The sequence below is a fragment of the Odocoileus virginianus genome, chromosome 3, assembly GCF_023699985.2.
Source record: "Odocoileus virginianus isolate 20LAN1187 ecotype Illinois chromosome 3, Ovbor_1.2, whole genome shotgun sequence".
Classification (NCBI taxonomy): domain Eukaryota; kingdom Metazoa; phylum Chordata; class Mammalia; order Artiodactyla; family Cervidae; genus Odocoileus; species Odocoileus virginianus.
Window position 1 is genome coordinate 96175380 of NC_069676.1, and position 25363 is coordinate 96200742.

At 37.1% G+C, this 25363-nt stretch overlaps 1 protein-coding gene and 1 long non-coding RNA gene across 4 annotated transcripts in view; one reads left to right on the forward strand and one right to left on the reverse strand.

Moving 5' to 3' along the window:
* Nucleotides 1-1455: 1455 nt before the first annotated feature.
* NUDT12 (nudix hydrolase 12) lies at nt 1456-16292 on the reverse strand. 3 transcript variants are annotated; one of them, XM_020878119.2, is made up of 7 exons: nt 16226-16292; nt 13274-13485; nt 12136-12725; nt 8173-8340; nt 6789-6902; nt 4456-4655; nt 1456-3500 (listed from the first exon to the last, which is right to left on the reverse strand). In XM_020878119.2, exons 2-7 carry the CDS (start codon nt 13477-13479, stop codon nt 3390-3392), a joined length of 1389 nt encoding a protein of 462 aa, XP_020733778.1. In that variant the 5' UTR covers nt 13480-13485; nt 16226-16292; the 3' UTR covers nt 1456-3389. The 3 variants fall into 3 exon arrangements, with proteins under 3 accessions (XP_020733778.1, XP_020733777.1, XP_020733776.1); XM_020878118.2 differs by having other exon boundaries at nt 16176-16263; XM_020878117.2 differs by lacking the exon at nt 16226-16292 and adding an exon at nt 16082-16164.
* A 29-nt stretch (nt 16293-16321) lies between these two features.
* The window catches only part of LOC139034478 (uncharacterized), a 443467-nt gene continuing 434425 nt past the window's right edge, over nt 16322-25363 (forward strand). Inside the window, exon 1 of the long non-coding RNA XR_011487025.1 lies at nt 16322-16473. This is a non-coding gene — a long non-coding RNA (uncharacterized lncRNA). The remainder of the gene's footprint in view (nt 16474-25363) is intronic.

A 25363-nucleotide genomic window follows, 5' to 3' on the forward strand; every position in this document is an offset into this window, starting at 1 on the left:
GGATATAATGTAAATTGCACACCGCCTTTCAGAAGCTGTTTCGAATTCTACCCAAGTGTCCGGGGAAGAGAAAGGACAACGTGTAGTGTAGGGAAAAAACAATCCTTTTCAGTACCGTTTATTTTCACAAGTAACTCCTTCACAGTTCTCTCCTGACTGAAGAGGTTCTCCTTAAAGATGCAGGCTCTTAGCAACGTTATTATTCCGGCCTCCTCAAAGCACACGGTGGCTCTGGGCCTCTCTCCGCCCTGGGGTGTCAACGCTCCCAAGCGCTTGGGCCCCTCTTACTGAGCGGCCCTCCCGCTGCACTAACGTCGGACGCTTCCGCCCTCCCTTTTCAACTGCTTTGCGAGGACTTCTGTTTTGCCTCAAGACTCAGATCTTTCACATCTGAAGACAGAAGCTCCTAATTTTGCCCTTTGGATTACTTTGTCCTAGATACTTTTTCTGCTAAGAGAAAACTGGCTGTTTTAAGCCCAGCACATAAATTTTACTCATCACCTCCAGCTTGCGAGCATCAGTTCAGTTCAGTTCAGTTGCTCAGTTGTGTCTCGACTCTTTGCGACCCCATGGACTGCAGCACGCCAGGCCTCCCTGTCCATCACCAGCTCCCGGAGTTTACTAAAACTCATGTCCATGGAGTCGGTGATGCCATCCAACTATCTCATCCTCTTGAGAGCGTGAGCCTGCACAAATACACTGACACGCGTACACACGTACACATTCAGAACCTAGTAACTGGTTCTCATCCCTAATTAAATTTGCATTGTGGGGATTTTATTGTAAATAATTAATAGATTTGTTTTATAGTGCAGTCTCACCTAGTATTTTGCTATTACGCATTAGCAACACAGTTCTAGGACTGTCTACTGTTGTTTATAAGATTTTAATTGAATTTATTTTTCTTATTAAAACTTATACTTTCTCCTTCCATCTCATGGTCTCACCCTCTGTTGCTTCATTCTTTTCTATCTTAATCCATGTCCCTAACCTTATTTTTGAAAAAGTTACTTACTCATTTTTCCAACCAAATGAAAAATTAAAAATGCAAAGACTGGTAATGTTAGACAAGTAATATAAATAGACAGACTAGATATGTAACTTTAAATCTGAAGATAAAATTTACTGGATGTGTACATGTGTATATGTTAAGTTTCTGTGTGTGTGTGTGTATATATATATTATATATATATATATATATATATATATAAAATGTATTATATATGTATACAAATATATGTGACCCCAAGTTGTAAGATTAAAAAGATTAAATACATTTAAATTATAAAAAATTAAGCCTTCCAAATATGGCAACTTTGTAAAAGGCTTTTGTACTTTTTGTTTACACGCTACTAATTCTAAACAGAGGAAGGTGACTAAAATTTGGCTTTCTCCATTTTTCAAAAAACACTTATCAAAACATATTTTAAAAAACCACACATGACACACAAAACAGAAAATAAACAAATATTTTAATGTATTGTTACCTTACTTTTCATTATGACACAATCACAGTACTTGAGTCTCTAGAGTATTTCTTTGCTAGTCCTTCTATTTATGTGTAACTATCCACCTCTCAAGGTTAGCAATTTAAGAATAATTATTAAAACAATAATCTACTTAGATATTGATTCTCCCTGAGTATAGGATTAAATATAAAAAACTAAACTTATATTTTATTGATACTTTATATTTTACTTGGCTATCCTAACATTATGAAAATCTAGAATTTTATGATGTAATCTTAGAATCTATAAGTATTAAAAGTACATTTGGGATAAAACAGAACTTGGAGTCATTATATTTCATAATAATCAAGGCACATCATTTTCTATATACTTATGTAGTTCAAATCTTATTATGTATCTAAATGTCTTATATAAGTTTGAATTTTGTCTCAAGTCCTAATATCAATATCTTCATCAATTACTAAGAAAATCATTGTTCATTAGTAAAATGAAGTTTTGTTTAGAAAAGTTAACTTATTTAAATGAACTTTAGTGCCTAAAATTTTAATTAACAGTATTTGGTAAATTAAATTTAGTCTTATCATCCTCTATTTTATTACATATTTACTTTCAGTAATAGTTTTTGCTTCCTATTAGAGTGAGAATCCTGCATTGTGCAGTACAGACTGTTGTATCAATAATTAAGTTACTTAATTGTGATTATAATTAATTGTACTAACAATTATAACTAGTAATTGTGTAACTGTCAATTAATTAATCAATTCACCTTTAATGGACAAATTAATTAAGTTCACTTTTCAAGATTTCCTTATCAATAAAAAAAGGGCAGCGAACTACATATATTGTTCTCTTTCAGTTCTACCATAGAATAGTAAAGAGTCAAATTATATAAATTTATACATTTATAAAATACCTTTTAAAACAATTTCAAAATAGCCTTGTGAAATATAACAGTTCTATGTTACAAAACTGTGAACTACTACAATTTACTTTCTTTAAAATCTTACTGATTCAGTTCTAAAATATAGTTACTGTATAAATGCTTCTTAGAATGTTGAAATAAGGCTAAAATCAAGATGCTGTATTTGAGTTTAATAAACATTATTAGTAATTATTATATAATTTTCTCCTAGTGAAGATACATTCCCTTATCACAAAAGGACATAAGCCATTTTATTTAATATATAAATCTACCTGGGATATTATTTTGGAATGAATTTGGAAAGAATTCCTTTCAAATACGTTTAATTTTAGGGAGAAAAAAAGAGACTCCTAATTTGTCTTAAAAAACAACTTTGAGTATAGTTAACAAATAGATATGTTAATTAATTTTATGTTTAAGAAGGGGATCCCAGATACAATGATATTCTCTTACTTAAATTCTCCTTCCCTGAAGGTGTGGTATACTGATCACTAATAGAGTTGTTAAAATAGGAAATTCTTAACACTGATCAAAACAGACCAGTAGCAACACTGTAACAGTGTCACTGACAGAACAATAGAACCAGGAGAAAAAAGTAGATCACAATGGTAAAGTGAGCAAAAATGAGCCAATGGCAACCAAAAGGACCTTCATAATAATGAAAACATTAAAAATTAACCTTAAAATTCATTAAAAATATTTTGCCTCATTTTTCATAAAAGAACTTTAGTGAATAGTTAATGCTTATAAGAGGCAATGAAATTTAGGTTTATTTACATTTTAGAATCTACTTCTTTACAACATGATTTCTCTTATTAGAGATACAGTTTTGTGAGATAAAAACTGTTGAGCACAACCCCCTCAAAAAAGTTCAGAGAATGCTGACTCAGATTTAACAAAATCTGACATTCTAAAGAGCATTAAACATTTCTAATTTCACTTGAGGAATAAGTAGGATTAGAAATCAATTAGACATAGTCAAAGTTTAGTTGTTTGATTTAGAGATTGGGGTTCATTTTGATCCAGTGTTTGATTAACTGATGTGCAATAGCTCGGCTCGGTGGGACGAAGAATGCCTGCTGCTTGCCTTTGGTCAGAACATCCACAACCTAAAATACACCACAATAACATTTATTAGGATTTCAAAACTATCACACTTAAATACTATTTCTATGCTTAAACAATTCAGCTGAAATGTAATGACTTTCACAGTGAATAACAAAAGGAGAAAGTAATAACATCCATATTCAACATGCAAAATTCAGTACAGTATTTTTAGTTGCTTCATTGAGTTAGTGATTGAATTTTAAAAATATTTCAGAAAGGCATTTTTCCTGATGAAAATAAGGTCACGAAAGAAGAAAGTATATGCTACACACGTATTTTCAAAGTGAAAATGACCTTTTAGAAAAAAATTCCCTTTTATCAAATTCTGAAAAAAGTCTAATTTCTACTTTTTGAGGTTGAGCATAAAATAAAATTAATTTTGTGAAGGTAAAAGTGACAAAGGATTTCAGGTTATCACCACTGTAGTGTACCCCTCTGTCTTCTATACAAAGACACTGAGTTATACAAGACACAGACAAGTAATTGATCTTTCATTGTATCACTTAAGGACAAGTTTTAAGAAGTCCTGAGTGTATCTTTGTTAAACAGTTGTGTCAGTCTTGTCAAGTACATTTAAAAGGGTCAAGAAGTCTTCAAAACTTTTATGCAGTTTTACTGATATTTTTTGAGTTACTTGTTTCAACACTATAAACTATGTCTAATAATAATATTCCTGCTTCTCATCTGAAATAATGAGCACTCATTTTAAGGCCACTGAAAGGATCATTAATCTCAGGGAACAGCATCTGAAATAAGAAACTGGCAGAGACTCATCATTACTAGGAGTGTCTCACAGCAGGAGTAACATAGGACACATCAATTACGGCATAATCCATGAATGATGAGGGGGCCATAGCCATTCATTCAACTTGTTGAAAACATGTATCCTTGCTACATGCCGAAACCAATACAGTCAGAGAACAATCAATAGGAGAAGGAAATTAACTTGAACTTTACCTGTTCTCTAGTGAACCAGCGGGCATCCTCTATTTCATTCTTGTCCACTTTGATTTCTGTAGACACTGCCGCAGCTAGGCAGCCTACCATTAAGGAGGAGGGCATTGGCCACGGCTGACAGGAGACGTACTGAACATGGCCCACCTTGACTCCGCTTTCCTCTTCTACTTCTCTCCGGACAGCGTCTTCTATTGTCTCCCCTAATCAAATGGGGCAAAAGAACAAGCAGCTGATGAACATGCGCTGGGCATTTTGTGCTCCAAATGGTTCAAACCTTGGAAAATCACTTTGGACAGAAACCCAATTCATAGAATCAGAAAGCAGAAGTCTAAAAGTAGATTGGAATTTAAGAAACATTACTTTTTAAATACATGACTACATATAGAATCAAAATGCCAGGAAACTTTTCATTTCTTAAAGGTTACATTTAAAAATTTGTAACATCTACAAATATCTAGTACCTACTTACTATTGGCTAAACACTAAGCAAACATTTTATGTATTATCTGGTGTATGTGGCTAACATTTTCCTCACTAAAATCTTGAAACAGTTTTCTTATGTTGTCAAACAACTATTACAGATAACACTTTTCCAAAGAGTTAAAAACCAAATAACACTAAAAGTTTAAAAACAGCATAAAATGAAACTCATTTTCTCTTTACAAATAATTATTCTCTAGATAATTACTGACCCAGCTATGATAAAATAAAGTGATGCCTATAAATGAACTTATATTTCTGATTTATTGAAATTGAGAATTAGAATAAATGGAGTAATTTGGAAGTTTATCTGAGAGTTTAGAAATATTATGTTATTTAAATATAGCTTTCTATTTCAAACAGATTGGTAAATTTCCTATATAAAAATTAATTTATGTTTATAAAAAATAGTGAAAAGATAACTCATAGACTAGCAATCTACTAGATCAAACCTAAATAAATTTTAGCATACAGTGCATATTAAAAAACCCCTAAAATCAATAAGAAAAAAAGATTAAACAACCAAAACAAAAACAAAGACTATAAAATATAAAATTCAGGGGAAAATAAAATGCATGCCTAATATACATCTGAAAAAGATGCTTCATCAGCAGGGAAATAAAAGTTAAAACTACAATGACATACCACTTCATACCCATCAGAATAGCAAATAAAAATCCTGATATTTCTAACTCTGTAAAGATGAGGAATAACAGACATTTCATGTACTTACAGAGGCAGTGTAAACTGGCAGGAATGTTTCAGAAAACAACTTGGCAATATGTGGGAAAGATTAAGATGCTCATAGTCTATGAGCTAGCAGCCCTACTCTTGGATATACAACCTATGGAGGCCAAATATACACAAGGAATAGTTCAAGAATATTTACTGCAGTGTTGCTGGTAACAGTAAAAGCTTATAGCAGAATGGATAAATGAGTTGTGGAATATTCATAAATGGGAGGCTACACAGCAGTTAAAAAATGACCTAGAGCTTCTAGAGGCAGCAGAGTAATTAGGAGCATGGACCTAGAGCCAAACTGCCCAGGTTTGAATGCCTGTCCTATCACCTACTAGCTGCTTGTTCCTGGGCAAGTTATTCAGCCCCTATGCTGAAACAGTATCTACTATGTAAAGTTGTATGAGGATGATATGATTTAATATACAAATATGATTTAATATAGAAAGCCTTTGCAAAAGTTCATATGTTTAGTACTTTAAGTGTAGATTGATACTGGAAATTGAGATTAAACATGTGCTAATTAGATATACTCATTTCTTTCATGAATATTTATTGAATATTTATTGAATTTCTACAACATATGAGGCATATGCTCTAAGGGTTTCGGATAGAGCAATAAATAAAACAAAGTCCTTGCCTTTATGGAACTTACTTTCTGGCACTAGCAAATAATAAATAAATAGAAAGAAAGGTAGATAGGTAAATACATACTTACATATATACCCTGTTAGGTGCTGATGAGTGCTCTAGGGAAAAGCCAGACTGGATAACAGGGACTGTGAGTGTAGGATATGGGCTTAACTAATTTATACTTGGTGCCATCTGGGAAAGTCTCTCTGAAAAGGTGACAACTGAGTCTAGTACAAAAGGAAGTGATGCCTTGGGTAAGAGCAATATATGAAAAAGCAAAGAATTTTTTAAAACAGATGAAACTATTCCACTAGTAACAACAAAAATTATATTATTTAAAACACAGAAAATACTTTAAAATACTCCAGTTTTATAACATGATAGTTTGTCAGAGATTACTTTTCAAATGCTGTCCAAAGTTTTTATTTAGAAATCATAAGTTAAACGGAAATAACTATAAAAATTATACAGAAAAGGCGCACCAGGTTCAATAAATCCAGCGAGGCAAGTAAACATGCCTGGAGGAAATCTCTTCTGCCTGCCTAAAAGACATTTGGTCCCATCGGGATGAATAACTTGCATGATTACCACTGGATCTGTTTAAAAAAATCAGATGTATGAATGACAGGAAAAAACAATTTTGACCCATTGTGTAAAGTCACTGTCTAATAGAATAATACAAATGTATATACCTCCTATAAGAGCAAGACTTTTGCCTAGTTACAAGAGGTTGTTTCTATCTGCCTAAAGACAGTATTTCAGGGAAATTGCATAGAATACTGTCAGAAAGCTAAAGAAAGGCCATTTTTGTCTTCTTTCTCATCTTAATAGCAACACTTATTGTATATTTACAGTATGCTAGGCTTATTTTTTTAATTAGAAAGAAGTTCAAATAACTAATACATAGCATGGAGAAAATTCATATTTTACCATAGTAAATCTCTCCTTCCATTCCAATCCTTGTTGTTGTTTGTTGTTCAGTCACTAAGTCATGTCTGACTCTTTGTGACCCCATGGACTGAAGCATGCCAGGCTTTCCTGTCCTTCACTGTCTCTCAGAGTTTGCTCAAACTCATGTCCACTGAATTGGTGATGCTACCCAACCATCTCATTCTGTCACCCCCTTCTCATCCTTAACAAAGCGTTTTTAAAAGCTAATATGGCTTGATGGTTAAGTTTAAGCCATTAAAAAATTAACTTATTTAAATAATATTCACTGCATTAGTGACTTCTGGAATGATTTGAGAAGTCACTAATTCAGTGAGTTCGCCTCACTAGATTATGACGGAGGATCAGTAATCAAATGTGAAATGCTCTGAGCAGCAAACGCCTGTCACTAGGCCATGCGCTTTACTCCCAGGAGACCTCCTGGTGTGGCTGGATCTGTCCCTTTTTGCACAGTTTTAAAGGGCTGGGTTATCACATTTCCAATTCCACAGCCAACTCAAAGCAGCGATTGGGAGAGAGAAGGCAGCGGCAGACACCAGCAGGAAGGAGAAGCTAGCTCCAGGCTGTTTTGGTGATGCCACAAGCAGGTACTGGACTGTTAGGGTGTTTTTTTTTTTTTTTTTTCTCTGTTCACTAAATGGACCCAGATGGTGGACTTTTGAAATCCTGTACCTCAACACATCAAATTCATGCTGATTAACCCAAGGTTAAGAAATGGCCAGTTATGTACAATGTCCTTTACTTAAAAGTCACCAAATTAGGTAATACTTTAATACTTATAGTCTTAATGGTTAAATTAAACATGCTTTTAATAAAAAGGTAAAGCCCCTTGGCAACTCAAAATCTTATCTTTCCAGAATGTCTCATTCCCTAAGGTTTCCACATGGCTGAGATTTCACTGTAAAAGAAAAGGCTTACCAACTCGTGGGTATGATGTATTGTGCACGCCATGGAGACTAGGACAGTCTTCTTTTAAGCATACTCTTTTATAGCCACCTTCTTCAATTTTAGTTGCATTTCCACAGGTTGGGCAGAACTTATACCGGCTGTGCCAGGCGAGAACAGATCTTGCTTGAGCTACAACTCCTATGACAGGAGCAAAAGCAGCTTTAATTCTATGACAAATGGTAAACACATTAATACATAAGGAAAGAACATTCTTAAGTCATAATAAAGACATGTATTGTATTGTAGGTGTGTGATCAAAGGTTTTAGTTTTCCTATTTTTTTAATCTGTATATGTCTTTTAAATTAAAAGATTTAATTCTACAGATGAGAAATGAAAATTAGATTTACCTTTCATTTGGACTAATGAAATAAAACTCTCATATAAGATGGATGTACTAACATCCATATACACTGTATAAGTTTAGGCTTTTATCTAAATTTTGGATATACACGACTCTAGTGTATACTGACTACAGTAGTGAAGTCTCTCAGTTGTGTCCAACTCTGTGACCCCATGGACTGTAGCCCACCAGACTCCTCTGTCCGTGGGATTTTCCAGGCAAGAACACTGGAGTGGGTTGCCATTTCCTTTTCCAGGAGATCTTCCTGACCCAGGGACTGAACCCGGGTCTCCCACATTGTAGGCAGACGCTTTACCGTCTGAGCCACCAGGCAAGTCCAGGGAAGACTTTACATTAGTGACTTTCATAAAAATACACTACAAAGACAGTCCCTAAGTTAGATTTGGACCACAAATGAAAGATTACTAGGAAACTGTAGGAATCTATCTCTACTTTCCTTGGTGCCTAAGACAGTACTGGTGTGTGTCATTGTGGAACATATTCTATTTATAACTGGGAAGTACATAGAATATTTTTAAAATATTGTGTTTACAACTCTTGTGATTAACTTTGTTTATGACAAAAATGCCTAACAGAATAAATCTTAAGACTATGTACACCCTGTCTACAACCTTTACCTTGATACTTCAAAAAATAATATGGCCTGACCAAAAATAACAGAACTGGGGCAATAAGAGTAGAAAAGCTACATTTCAAATGCCTGACAAAACTTCTCTCCCCTAAAATAGAGTATTTGGTCTAAGGATTTTGAAATAAAATAACCATAAATAGCAGTAATGTTTTAAAATGGGAAAAATGAATAAGCCATAAATTAAAACAAACGTAACAGTGACATTCAACGAACCTAAATATCTGCCTGCTCTGTTACTCTGTAACATGTAACTTACCTCAAAGTACCTCCATCATTTCACTCTCTTTACAGTAAGAGAAGCTAACATTTATTGAGTACTTACTATGTGTCAAGCACTCAGCAAAGATCTTAACATACATCATTTATTTTATGTTTGGAGCAACACTATAATGTAGGTGGAGGAAGCACAAAACTGGAATCAAGATTGCCGAGAGAAATATCAGTAATCTCAGATATGCAGATGACACCACCCTTATGGCAGAAAGTGAAGAAGAACTAAAGAGCCTCTTGATGAAAGTGAAAGAGGAGAGTGAAAAAGTTGGCTTAAAGCTCAATATTCAGAAAACTAAGATCATGGCATCCGGTCCCATCACTTCATGGCTAATAGATGGGGAAATAGTGGAAACTGTGGCTGACTACTTTTTTGGGCTCCAAAATCACTGCAGATGGTGACTGCAGCCATGAAATTAAAAGACACTCCTTGGAAGGAAAGTTATGACCAACCTAAATAGCATATTAAAAAGCAGAGACATTACTTTGCCAACAAAGGTCCATCTAGTCAAGGCTATGGTTTTTCCAGTGGTCTTGTATGGATGTGAGGGTTGGACTGTGAAGAAAGCTGAGTGCCGAAGAATTGATGCTTTTGAACCATGGTGTTGGAGAAGACTCTTGAGAGTCCCTTGGACTGCAAGATCCAACCAGTCCATCCTAAAGGAGATCAGTCCTGGGTGTTCATTGGAAGGACTGATGTTGAAGCTGAAACTCTAATACTTTGGCCACCTGATGCAAAGAGCTGACTCATTTGAAAAGACCCTAATGCTGGGAAGGATTGGGGGCAGGAGGAAAAGGGGATGACAAAGGATGAGATGGTTGGATGGCATCACCGACTCAATGGACATGGGTTTGGGTGGGCTCCGGGAGTTGGTGATGGACAGGGAGACCTGGTGTGCTGCGGTTCATGGGGTCGCAAAGAGTCAGACATGACTGAGCGACTGAATTGAATAATGTAGGTACCATTATTGTCCTCATTTTTGGGAGTAGGAAACTGAGGCACACAGAGGATCTATATAAGGTTATACAGCAGCTGAGTAAAAGAGCCTCAGTTTCCTTACTATTTTTTTTTTAAGAACTTGTAATTACATATACAGCTTCAAAGAGAAGAAATTTTAAACTCATAAGTGTTTTTCCCACAGACCTACAGGATAAAACATAACACTCCAGATTTTGAGACGAGTGTCTAAGAGGTCTCTGGAAGAGCCTGCCAGGTTGCCTAAGGCAAAGTGGACACTGACAGGTGGCCCCTTTCTCACCTCCCATTAACTCTTCAGTCTACCGTAGTATAACTTCCACTCCTTCTATTTCACTGACGCTCCTCTCATCAAATTACCAACAGCTTCATGCTATCAAAGTGAAGGCTCTTACAAAATTCTTTATCTTCATCTTACTCACTCTCCGTGGCATTCAATATATTTGACTAGTAACTCCAAGACACACTTTGCTCTCTTGTGTGCTATGAGCATATTATTCTGTTACTTCTTACTTGTGGCCATACTATCAACATCATCTTCAGAGGCTCCTCTCCTATCTGACCTCTGAAACTCAGGGGGATTCAGGTAATTCTCAGGTTCTCCTTCTTGCTTGCTCTCAACTTTTTATGTAACATGAAAGTTTCCTGGGATTTAAACACCACCATTGTGTTGATGACTTTCATACAGGTATATTCTAGTTCTTTCCTCTTTGTTCCAGATTCTGTTTCCCTTCAGTAAAACTTAACATGCTCAAAGACAAAATCTTCATTTATTTACTTCAAGTTTGTCCTGCTTCCCTTGCTATACCCACGACTCTGTATTATTTTATCAATAAAGCTTATTAGTATCTACCAAATGACTAAAGTTTCAAACTTAGCAGTCCTTCTCCCTCTCTCACTTCATTATTATATATAACACACCCACTCCATTCACAAGTACTGCTGATTTTCTCTTCAAAATATACCTTGACTGTATCACTTTTCCTCCATCTCCCCTACTATCATCCTAACAACTCAGGCTGTAGTCTATGTTACTATTATCTCTCTTTCTCTCTCTCACTTATAAGTCTTAACCTACTGTTCAAACCTTATCAGTTCTACCTCTGTAATATTTCAAAACTCTCCTTTCTCTCTACTCCACTCTACTCCAAGTCACTGCATTCTCTTACCTGGGCTACTGTAATCTTCAACCTCCTAACAGGATTCTGGACTTCCGCACTTAACTATCTACAGTTCATGAGCTACAAAGCAGCTAGAGTGATTTTTTTTTTAACACAGGCCAAATTATAACATTTAAATGGAATTTAGGATAAAATCCCTCATTTCTTAGCATGATATATAAAAGACCCCATGTGAACTGGTATAAAAAGCAACGAAATACAAAGCAAAATAGTCAAGGTCTTTGTCAGCATGTTTCAGGCACTCAATAATCATTCACTGAACAATGAAATGAAACCAGTATGCATTAGGGTTAATTCTGGGGAAACTAATCTTGGCTGATTAAAACTGCTGTTACCACCCAGAAGAGTAGTCCTCTAGGGTAAGAACTTCAGGAAGTTTCTACTGAAGACAGCCTAAGTTCATTGCTTCCTGGAAAAAGTGTGCTTCCTAGAAATTGCAGATACATGCAATTCCAATCCAGTACCCAAAACCAGATTATTACCAATACAAGTAAACAAGTGTTTACTTCTTACCAGCTTCTTTTTCTTTCAATTGCAGAAGAGCTGGCATTGGTGGATGAAGAAAATAACAATTTTCATGCCTTTGTTTAAATTCTTCAGCAGCAACAGTATCTATACCTAAAGCAAACCAGGCAACCAACCCATCTTCTTCTTCTTTTGAGAATTCCCCAGCATAATTAAAAAACTCTTTTTTCATTTCAAGTTCTACTCCAAGGAAAATCAAGGTGATCTTCTCAGGGTGAGCCAAATAATCCTTTATATCTGTGTAGTTCAGCTGACAAAGCCTGACTTCTGGCTGTTGAAAACTTTCTTTATTGCCACCTAGAGTAACCAAGGGATTTAGATCTGAGAAAAGGATATAAACTGTGGCTGGATGGCTTTCCTTTGCTAACAGCCAGTCAGAATTATTTCTTTTTTCACTTTTCCGGTCCAGTAGTGTCTTGCTAAAATAATTTTCACATTCTTCCACCTCATTGGTTAGGAACCAAGGCTTCTTCCCACCTTTAGCATTAGCTAATAAGTTAGCTATATGCTTATAACCCCAAAATTTAGCTATATCCAGTGCAGTCTGCCTTGATTTGTTGACAATGGATCTGTCGCACCTATGGATAGAAGCAAAAAATAAAATAGCAAACATTTTCTTCAGTATTTATTATGATAAAATTTTCTAGATGTACACAATAGTCCCTCTATTTAATAATTACATAATTTATTTTTGTTTTAGAACATAATATATTAATGGAAAGGTTAAAAATCAATCATAAATGATTAAAAGTTAGAGACAGTGGATGTTTAAAATTTCTGGAAGATTATTTATAAAATAAAAAGCATAGATTTTATGTGCTGTAAGGAGATATTAAATTTTTACAAGAAGTTTTCAGTAGTCATAGTGGGCAGATTTACATTTTTTACTTTGGAAAAAAATTAGATTAACTCATTAACTGCTTGGCTATTACATATGAAAAGTTAATTCCCCAATTAGAAAAGTTAAGTTTTAAATTAGAAATTATGCTATTATATAACAAGACTGTTCACTGAGTTATTTACAGGCCCAATGTTATAAATATAGCTACATGAAAATTTAAAAGAAAATACATAATCCAGAAATTAAACCAGACACTCTTCAGGTGGCACAGCCTAAAATGTTTACCCTTTCTCAAGTAGAAATTGGACAACATCTGGGTGCCCATTCCTTGCAGCATACATTAAAGCAGTCCAGCCATTTTCAGAAGTTTCATTGAGAAGAGATGGAGAATGACTGAGTATTGCTGTTAACTTGGCAATATCTCCTTCTGCAGCTGAATAGTGAAACTGGGATATTATTTCTTGATTCAGACTTCTTTTTACAGAAGACATCTCTTCCTTAAAAGAGGAAAATAGGAAAAAACTCATTTACAATTGCTTTCTTGTATCAGTGATTGAACATTATCAGAGTGCTGATATAATTAGAACATTAGTTATGGTTTCTAAAACAATTTACTCTTAAAAAGGTAACTGTCAAGTGTCATCACAGGATACACTTAAAAACTGTTATCAGTTGAGAATGTTAAATGTAATTCAATATGAGCGATGTATAAAATAATGTATAAAGAACTTTGGTGGAAAACAGTTGAAGGGAGTGTAATCAGTGGGAGGGGGGATAAGGTAAAAGATATGACAAACAGGAAAGTGTATTGGAGGCAAACCAGAGGGACTTCAATACAGATCAGGGCATGAAAGGAGTTACAGTAGATAGAAATAAGACAGGTGTTTTTAGCAGATGACAAGCAGTATTCTCTTAAATGATACTAGAAACAGATCTGTCCTCTCATGGAAATAATGATCCTACTGAAAGAACTAGGTTTATGTGAAAAAAACTTATTGCTTTACCTCTCACAGGGATTGATTAATCCATCAGGGATTGATTTTTGCCCATAGTGTGAGGTAGGGGTCACGATACATTTTTATCCCAATAGATAAAATCCATTTGAGTCAGGGTCATTCTCAAATTTATTGTCTTTGTCCCATTATATTGCAGTATTATACTTGTCATAAATGAGATGACCATATATTTTGGATCTATTATTAGACACTGCTCTATTGGTCACTTTGTCTATCCTTGAATCACAGAAGCTTTTAAAATCATTAACTTTGTCTGCTTTGTCACCCTGTTACTTCAGTAAGAAAGAATTGTTCTATGTGCGTGTGCATGCCAAGTTGCTTGAGTCATGTGTGACTCTGTTGGACCCCATGGACTGCCGCCCACCAGGCTCCTCTGTCTACGGGATTCTCCAGGCAAGAATAATGGTGGGGGTTGCCATGCCCTTCTCCAAGGGATCTTCCTGACCCAGAGATCGAAACTAATTGTTCCATATCCTCTAATAAATGCTTCCTAATTGTGGGCTGAATGTGGTAGGGCAAAACTACCACTGAATTGTGGTAGGGCATAATTTTGAAGGGAAATGGATCATATTTCAGTTGTCTATGAACTCCTCAAAGTACTTTTTTTTTAAGGTATGATTTTTTTTTTTTCTGTGAAATTCTATTAAGAAAAGATTTGGGATTCTAACTAGGTTTCTACCTTCTGAGAATAATCTACTGACTCTATGAAGAAAGAAATGTTACATAATCCATAATTTTTGACAGCAGTTGTCTTTAAGGTTCTGACTGCAATTTTGTTTATCAACTGTCTAGCAGTAACAGCATGACAATATTTAAAGGAAAAAATTGGCTGGAGATTAACTTTCTTATTTGTGTCTGTTCACTTTACCTGTTTACTATCTTTCTGCTACCTACAAATAGGCTAAAACTACTCACAGGAATAGAAACAAAATACTGAAATGCTCTATACAACTTAAATTAGGAGGGGTGACTTCTGGATTAGAAAACAATTCATTTCTTTTGATTTACCCTAGAATTTACTTCACCATTCTCTTCATATTAAGATTTCTAAATGCATTAAAAATATTATGAATAACAGAAGCTACTTTTCAGGATTTTATTTTGTACTGCTGTATACTGACTCATGTATGGTTTTCCCTTTGAAATTGCTTTTTCCTTAAAATCGTATCATCCAGGGTCTTCAGTATGGCTTCAGTTCAGTTCAGTCGCTCAGTCGTGTCCGACTCTTCGCGACCCCATGAATCGCAGCACGCCAGGCCTCCCTGTCCATCACCAACTCCCGGAGTTTACTCAAACAGTATGGTTTATTATATGCAATATTTAAGTCATGGTCACTTTCTCCACAGTCCACTCACTCCCGGTTGACTGCAAAATTGGCCTCCAAAAATACAGTACCATTTATTACCCACAGTGCAATGCTTATGCATACAGTATTTTCAGGAGAAAAGAGTAGAAAATATATACTTTCCCCTCTTACGCTTTCTCGCAAGAAAAGCCATCTAGAAACAGAACCATTACTCGTTCCAGAAGAGCACACAGAAGTCTAAAGTCCAGCTCTACTGTTCGATTTACTTTTTCATTTCTCCTCAGGTTCTTATGAAGACAGGGTGTTTGAAGGCAGGATGAGGTGATTCACTTAGCTAAATGCTGCCCTTGCTTTGCAAGAATATGGACGATCCTCAGAGACGGTTTTATAGAATCTTGACTTTAAAGGATCTCGCACTTTGAGTAAAACCATCACCCAGTTTTATGGATGTGTGGACTAGGGCCCCTGACTGGTCCAAGGCCACATGGCTCAAGAGACAGGGCAGACCGCACAAACAACTTTGTCACTGCGGTCACTGACCCGAATTTCTGGGGCATTCCTGAGGCTCATCTACCAAACGCCCCCCTCCCCGCCCCATGCACGGTCTCTCCAGCGTCTCTAAGTTCCTTGAACGTCTGTTTCCGTGCCAGGACTGTGAGAGTTCTTTAAAGATACTGAAGTGAACCCACAGCGAATCCCCACCTCAGAGACTGTGCAGGGTCGACTGCGCGCCCAGCCCCCTCCCGGAAGCCCAGGCTCTTAAGTCCACACCTGCGTCCGCGCCCTAGCGCGAGGCTGCGACACACCACCCAGCAGCGCAGGGCCCGTCAGCGCGGAGACGGAAAGAGCACAGAGAACTGGTTACCAGCTCCAGAAGGCGCCCGGGCCCACCAACTCGCCGCTGCTGCTACTAACCCACAGGTGACCAGGATAACAGACACCGGGGTTTGCAGTCCAACAGCCGGGAAACCCCACACTCCCTCTTCCCGACGCCGGATGGAGCCTCGCGGACTTCCGGTGAAGGGCAGGTGTCTGCGCACGGCTTTATGGGAGATGTAGTTCGAAGGTCACACACCGAAGATGCGAGAAGGCTGGGGGCTGGCGGGTGGAGGTGTTGGGAAGCCAGGGCTTGAAGTCCACCTGTGAGCACAGGCTTCTTAGCGGTGAGTGAAGGGCTGTTTTGTTTTGTTTTGTTTTCCCCGGTGGGACCGAGGTGTGTAAAGCGACGAAAACCTGTAGGTCTGTGGGAACGGTTTTGAGTTCTCTAGAATTTCACACTCAGCTTCCACAAACTTCTTTCATGTATAGTTCAGTGCTTTGGAGTGTTCAAAGCATTCTTTCAAACGTGGAATATTGGCTGGACCAAGTCGTTCCAGTGTAGAGCCTTAAACGAGTCGTTGGCCTCCGACCCTCAGTCTCCTCTTTTGAGAAATGGTCCCATGAATTGATGCCTACCTCATGCAGTACGCCTCTAAACAGTTAACGTCAGTCGCCCACACCACCACCTTGGGTTGCTGTGAAGTTTAAGGATAAAGTATGCAAACACCTTAAGACGAGTGTGAGCTCTACAGCTAGTACATGCAATGCAGTTATTATTGTTGCTGTTATTATTTAATTTGCTGTGTTGTCATCCTCCAGAACCTACGCAGGTTAAGTGATTTGTGATTTACAAAGCTCGGCATTGTTAGCCTTCTAATTCCCAGATTAGGTGTTTTTTTTCCCTTTACTAACTTGCACCCTTGGCATTCGGTAACAGATAAGGAGTCTCGAGGTAGACCATTGCTTTCCACCCCGATTGTAGACATTGGGAGTTACTTCTTTTTTCAGTAAAGTTTTTGCATGCCCACTCACATTATACTTTCATAACTGCTTTTTTTCCCCCTCTAACTTTGTTCTATGTTTCTTTCTCTGAGTAGTTGTTTTCAGTCTTTAATGATTTTAACGATGAGGCAGGATATCAGAAATACTAAATTTAATCAACTCACTTGGAATACCCAATCTCTCTATTCATACATATCTTAAGTAAGTTAACAAACACATCTGTATTAATCAACTAGTGTAAATAAGGGCTTCCCTGGTGCCTTAGACGGTGAATAACCTGTCCGCCTTGCGGGAGACGCCGGTTTGGTCCCTGGGTCGGAAAGATCCCATGGAGAAGGGAATACCTACCCACAACAGTATTCTTGGGGCTTCCCTGGTGGTTCAGACCTTAAAGACTGCCTGCAGTGCCAAGAGACCAGGTTTCGATGTTTGGGTAAGGAAGATCCCCTGGTGATTAATACATAGTCTTCCTTCCAGTCCTTTGGATTCTTTTAAAGTGAATTCCAGACATCATATTATTTTATTGATAAGTATTTAAGGTTAAGCTTTCTGGAATTATGAATATATCTAAGTTATAAAAGGGCTTTTAAAAAGAACATTATTGCAATATGATTAGTACTAAAATGTTAACAGTATTGTAATATCATAAAGGAGACACTCAATGTCAAATTTAATTGTCTTAAATTTTATTCTATATTTTTACAATTGATTTGCTGAAATCAAGACCTAAACAAAGTATCCACATTACATTTAGTGTTTTTCAATCTGTAGATTCCCCTTTAATTTTGTCATCACAGTCTATTTGTTAAAAAATAATGATTCTGTAGAATTTCACACATTCTGAATTTTGCAAATTGTATGGATACACATGATGTCTTTTCTCTCTTTCTCTCTCTCTCTTTTTTTGTAAACTGATAGTTAAATCTACAGGATTATTAAGTTTGCAGGATTTTTGTTTCTTCCCTGGAGAAGACTTCGTAGGTGTTATTGTTTACTTCCCATTGCATAGCTTTAAGAAGCATTCACTGTCTGGTTATCTTTCTGTCATGTTATGATTTGGTTATTGGGTTGAGATGTTGTCCACCTGATAAAGTTTATGATAAACAACATAAATTTTCTTGTCACCTCTTCAGCTATTAGTTTTGGCAGCCATTGATGTTTGCTGTCTATGTCCGTTATTTCATTGCTGCTGTTGTTCAGTCGCTAAGTTGTGTTCAACTTTTTGCGACCCCATGAACTGCAGCACACCAGGCTTCCCTGTCCTTCACCATCTCCTAGAACTTGTTCAAACTCATGTTCATTGAGTTGGTGATATCATCCAACCATCTCATCCTCTGTCACTCCTTCTTCTCTTGCCCTCAATCTTTTCCAGCATCAGGGTCTTTACTAATGAGTTGGCTCTTTGCAGCAGGTGGCCAAAATATTGGAGCTTCAGCATCAGTCCTTCCAATGAAAATATTCAGGGTTGATTTCCTTTAGGATTGATTAGGTTTGATCTCCTTGCTGTCCAAGGACTCTCAAGAGTCTTTTCCAGCATCACAGTCCAAAAGCATCAGTTCATTTCATTAAGAGTTACAAAATGGTAATCTTGTTTGATCATTAATTCTTCATTTACTAACAAATTCTTTTATAATAATGAACTTTACATCATTAAATATTTGTACAGTTTTTATAGGAAGAGTAAGGTAAATGGTGATTTTCTCCTGTATTTCCTACTTTTCATAATGTGTTAATTCTCTTGTCACCTTCTAGTTTTTAAGTATCTTAAAAACTATCTTCCTTCTCCAAGAAGGAAGAAGGAAACGGCAGCCCAACACAGTGTTCTTTCTTGGAGAATCCCAGGGACAGAGGAGCCTGGTGTGCAACAGTTTATAGGATCGCAAGAGTCGGACATGACTTAGCGGCTAAACCACCACCATATGAACTCATGGATGTTAAAATTTTTAATATATTTCTAAAATGTTTATTATTTTTATGCTCAAATTCTTTCTTATTTTGACAGTGGGAACTGAGTGGGCTTCTGAGTTCTTTTGACCAGGCAACTATCGTGCTTGATAGTTTACTTTCTTTCTGGTATAACAAAATGTTTTAGACTCTTCTTGTAGATACTCTGCACAGACCTGGAATCAGCCCTTTCTGCTAGGTACATTGGTTCCTTTTAGTAAAAAATGGTATTTAGATACCACAGCCTTTGTACTTGAGGTGCTCGTTGCTAATGGGGTACACTCTCTGCATGTAATGCTTTTTTAGGGAAGTTTACTGATCCTATCCTGTAGACATTTATATTCCAGGGGCAATAATGGTACCAGCACAGATTTTAATGCCATAATGTTTTCATTTGATTACTTTCCCATTTAGAAACTTAAAGGTTCCTCGAGACCTCAGATAAAAAGTTGAAATTCTTTAACCTAACATCAGAATACCTTCCTTAATATGGACCCAATGTGTATATTTAGCTATATTTTCCTGAGAATATCCTGTATAAACTGTCTCTGATCCTGCTAAACTGACTTATAACTGACCTTGATACCTCTTACTCTTTCTTACCTCAGTATTTTTGTTCATGTCACTTTTCCTAGTTTAAATGTTTTCCCTTAACTAAATCCAACCCATTTCTCAAAGTCTGGCTTAAGTCCCTCTTCTCTTGGTTTTTCTAGATCATTATTGACCATATTTTTATCAGTTCACCATTAACATTCCCTTCTCCTTGCCACTTCAACATTTGCTAGCCCTTCTTCTAGTTGCCAGCAACTGTATTTTTTTTTTGTTTGTTTGTTTTTTGCCTGAGGTCTTTTTTCTTGTCACCACTTTGTCTTCCTACTCAGTAGATCATCAGTGCCAGTTAATTAATATTGCCTGGGAGCAGCCTTAGCTAATTACTGACATGAGTGAGTGTATAAATTTCTCAGCCTTTCTTACTCTTTCACTACCCTGGTTACACTGTTCTACACTTGCTACCACATTCCTCCAGTAGGATTTAGTTCAGTTCAGTTCAGTCATTCAGTTGTGTCCTACTCTTTGTGACCCTATGAATCACAGCACGCCAGGCCTCCCTGTCCATTACCAGCTCCCGGAGTCTACCCAAAGCTATGTCCATTGAGTCGGTGATGCCATCCAACCATCTCATCCTCTTTTGTCCTCTTCTCCTCCTGCCCCCAATCCCTCCCAGCATTAGAGTCTTTTCCAACGAGTCAACTCTTCACATGAGGTGGCCAAAGCATTGGCGTTTCAGCTTCAACATCAGTCCTTCCAATGAACACTCAGGACTGATCTCCTTTAGGATGGACTGGTTGGATCTCCTTGCAGTCCAAGGGACTCTCAAGAGTCTTTTCCAATACCACAGTTCAAAAGCATCAATTCTTCGGCACTCAGCTTTCTTCATCGTCCAACTCTCACATTCATACACGACTACTGGAAAAACCATAGCCTTGACTAGACAGACCTTTGTTGGCAAAGTAATGTCTCTGCTTTTTAATATGCTGTCTAGATTGGTCATAACTTTTCTTCCAGGGAGCAAGCATCTTTTAATTTCATGGCTGCAACCACCATCTGCAGTGATTTTGGAGCCCAAGAAAATAAGTCTGACAGTGTTTCCCCAACTATTTCCCATGAATTGATGGGACCAGATACCATGATCTTAGTTTTCTGAATGTTGAGAAATAAAGTCTGACAGTGTTTCCACTGTTTCCCCAACTATTTCCCATGAATTGATGGGACCAGATACCATGATCTTAGTTTTCTGAATGTTGAGCTTTAAGCCAGCTTTTTCACTCTCCTCCTTCACTTTCATCAAGAGGCTTTTTAGTTCCTCTTCACTTTCTGCCATCTATAGTGGACACTTGCTTAATAACCAGTTCTTTATTGCCCTGCTTTCCTTTCCCTGTCTCACTTTCTCCCTCTCTTACAGTTGTTTCCACCTATATAACCAGTTTCATGAATTGGTGAATCTTTGTCTCAGAATTTACTTCTGGGAAAAACTAAACTAAGACAGGGATTTTTCCTTTTTTGAATTCTTAACCTCTATCATATAGTGGTTAGCTTTCTTTGTATAATTTGAGAGGATCATAAACCATCATTAAATAAATAAATCACTATTACCATTCATTCTGGATCACATTATTTTTTGTTATATATATTATAGTCAATGTTATTGCATATCCATGCATGAAATTTGGATTGATTGCCTTTGAGTCACATAATTTAGTGTTCAAATTTAAAATTACTGTTTTCTCTCTGTTCATCCATTGTATTACTTTCCAAAATTGTTTATCCCTCACTATTACCAGACCTCCAAGACCTCATGGACACTTTGTTGCACTTTTAGCTGCAACAACCAGTTTTAGCTGTCTGGAAAATTACTCTCTACCTTTTTTTTTGGTACCCGGCAAGTGAATGTTGTATGTCATATATAGACCATTTCTTAAGACAGAAATACATCATCTGGTTCCTGCAAATTTAGTGAAAATCTGTCTAATTTTCTTTCATCTAGATAGAAACTTATGAACAACATATAAATAGATGTTTATGTACATAATCTTACTTGGTGATTAATCTTATATTGCCTGGAGATATGTCTCATTCTTGCTACACATTGCTTTTAAAATTTTATATTAATACTTCATTATATTTGCCTTTTTCTGTAATAGGCTGTAATTTTTTAAGTGAAATCTGATTTTTTAAAAAATTTCTACAGTGAGAGCCACTTTTCTTTCACATGTAAGGGCACTTAATAAAAGTTGGTGGTTGATAGTGATGAGATATTCTGGGAACTGTGCTTTAAATCTACACAATTTAGAGGTGAATTCAGTAAAAGTGAAGGTATCCTGAACTCTTCATAAGGTCTTTGATATAAAATAATGTCATATCTAATTACAGATAGGGATTGATCATACGTCATATACATATTCCACATTCTTGAATACAGCAAGTTCACTCTGGACTTTGGGCTAGCTGTTCCCTCTTTTAAAATTACTCCTGTCATAGATTTTCTAATTGTAGCCTCCTCTTGCTATTCATGGATTGTTCAAAGGTCACCTTTGTAGAGGACTTCCCTGATGACCTAGTTTATAGTAGCTCTTCTAATGATAAAATATTTTCTTGTTTCTGACATTCTTGTTTTTGATATTTCTTGTTTCTATTTTTATTTATTGTATATCCTTATTAGAATGTAAGCTATTACATGAGAAGATCCTCATTTATGTCATTTATTTCCCTTTTTGCAGGACCTGAAGTTTCAGTTGGCGTGTAGAAGACATTCAGTTAATATTTTTTGATGTTAAATAAATGGTTGCTTTCATATTAAGTCAATGTGTTTTTGATGTTGCTACCATACCTTGGAAATTCAGTTCAGTTCACTTCAGTCACTAGGTTGTGTCTGACTCTTTGCGACCCCCTGGACAGCAGCACTCTAGGCCTCCCTGTCCATCACCAACTCCTGGAGCTTACTCAAACTCATGTCCATTGAGTCGGCGATGCCATCCAACCATCTCATCCTCTGTCGTCCCCTTCTCCTCCCTCCTTAAATCTTTCTCAGCATCAGGGTCTGTCTTTTCCAATGAGTCAGTTCTTTCCATCAGTTGGCCGAATATTGGAGTTTCTGCTTCAGCATCAGTCCTTCCAGTTGTTGGGGGAGAGTGTAATTTCCTTGGTTCTGTTTTGTCACAACAAAAATTTGAAGTGACAGACCAGCGTTACAGCCCTCAGAAGACCATGTCACAGCTCTCGTACAGATCAGTGTTATAGCTTCGTGTTACAGCTCTGTTTTATTTAGAAAATAAAGGAAAATACATCCTCGAGGTGTGAGGGCATGCTGACCCAAAAGACATGAAGAGAAGAGAGGGAGCTGGAGAGACCTCTGGCCCTTTGGCTCCTCTTTTTATGTTTTTTCTCCTCCTTCTGTGCCTGCCCTGTGTACATTGGGCTAGCCAGGCGTGCTGTTTGTTCCAGCTGAAGTCCTCACTCTGGTCCTCAGGCCTTCCTCTGTTCTATTTTTGGGGTCTTTTCCCTTGTCTTTTAGCCACCGCCATTCTGGACCCCTATTTCCTATTCTAACTACCTAACACAATGAATATTCAGGACTGATTTCCTTTAGGATTGACTGGTTGGATCTCCTTGCAGTCCAAGGGACTCAAGAGTCTTCTCCAAATTAGCACTTCTCAACTAACTTCTCAAATGGCATGTACTTGACTTTCTGTGGTTGTGTTTGTGTGTTTATGGAACTTACCAGGAAGATAGTATATGGTTGTTCCCTTCATGGAGTTCATTGCCTGGTGAAGTAAAGCAGATGATAAACCTATTACATTTTCCATTATATGACAAAGTGAAGACAAAATAGAGAGCCTGTTGGGTACCCAGTCTACACATACAGTGGGTGGTTAGAAGGGGTACAGTGGACACCCAAAGTTCTTACCTGTGTCTCATTGTTCTTCCAGATCTGGGAAGAGGATATGGCCCATTTTCCTTAAAGCTCGGCAAGACCTCTGGTTAGTTATGGACAATGCATTTTGGACAGGACTGGTACTCTCCTGGGACAGAGTAGTTATGAGACATACATTGTCTTCCAGATCTTTTTTACCCTACTCTGGTAATCTGGGTGTGGCATGTTAAGGAGATAGGACTGGCCTTTAGCCTAGGGAGGGCCCTGCTTTGGAGAGCTACCAGACTTGCAGTAGACTTTGCGTACATAAATAAAAGGTGTGAACCCCTGCAACTTCAGCGTTAAGTCGCTACCTTGCCATAACAAGTCTGTTCTGAGTAATACAGAAAACAGTGAGGAGGTGACCTCTGAACTCAGTTTTGAAGGGCCAGGAAAAATGAAAGTACAAAGTGGAGTCTTCCTTTTCTCTTTGCCTGGATAGAAGCTGGAACCTTAAAAAAGAGCGGGAGCAAAATTAATAGATATGAGTAGGTTAGTAGTCCAGATTTTAAGGAGTTACTAGAGTCAGCTAAGAGTCAGATATATCAGAAAAACACCCCGTAAAATCCTGATATTCAAGGGCCCTGCAGGCAGAGTGTGGACAGCGCTCTGTCTGCAGTCCCCAGCTCATCTGATTTAAGGCCTGTTGCACTCACTCGGCTTCTGCAAATGTGTTTCCTCTTACTGAGAGTGACAGCATGTAATAGCAGTTGGCAGAGATGACCAAAATGAAGCACTTTACCCTTTTTCGATGTGTACATCCAGAAATGCCTTTAATCTTTAAATGTGCTCATTTATGATTTTTATGGGTACCAAGTGACTCTTGTTGAGTTTAATGGTAATTTCATCTGTCTTATGATTTCAAAAACAATTTTCAGAGTTTTTCACCGTTAAAAGTTTATGGAAATGACTATTTTTTTTTTTTTTTAGAAGTGTATGGAAATGACTTCTTTTTTTTTTACACAAACATCAATTTATGTATTTTATAGAGAATTCACAAGGAGCAGTTTGTTCTTATTTACAAATTGTCTCTGCCTTTTTGCTGTGTACATTGAGTTTTATGAAGCGACAAGCATGACATGAGGAGGAGTCTTGTCTGATCAGAGGAGAATTAACATTGCTTGAAAGAGCAGCCTTCTATCTGTGTACCCAAGTTAATTGATGCAGTAATTTAATCATTGAGCTGCTGCTCACATTTCATGTTTAAGTCTCTTACACTTGATTTTATTTTACTTTTTTGGAATGTCTAGTCTGATGAGGATTTAAATGGGTGTGTAGCATTTAAAAATGTCCTCGAAACTGATTGCAGCATGACATTCGTCAGATTCTGTATTCAGTTTTAGTTATTTTGAAGCTGTCAGATAAAAAAAAAATCTAAACTTAATATTCTGCAGCAGATTTTTTTTTCCATCATCATATTAAAGCTCAGAGGAGCACAATATATTTTGTCGGTTTTAGTCTTCTATTTTTCCTTAGGATATTTTTGACCCCAGATACTTTTTCCTTTAAATTTGACTGAGCTGTGATCATGGCTCTGACCTCTAGCCTTGAAAGAAGAGGAGTTATGTCTCTCAGGAGCGATGCCTCAGGCAGTTTGCAAATCGGCTGGCAGGGATTATTTCCCAGGCTGTGCAGAGATGACCTTCTGAGGAGAGTGAGTGTCTGCAGTGCACGTAAATTCCTTCAGCCATGATTGAGAGCCTTAGGTCTGTTACCTGCTCTATGAATCAGAGTCCATTCTGTCTCTATGGAAGATGGGTAATATAGTGCTATATTTAAAGCCACATGTTATGTGCTCACATGTCAGTTAATTTATT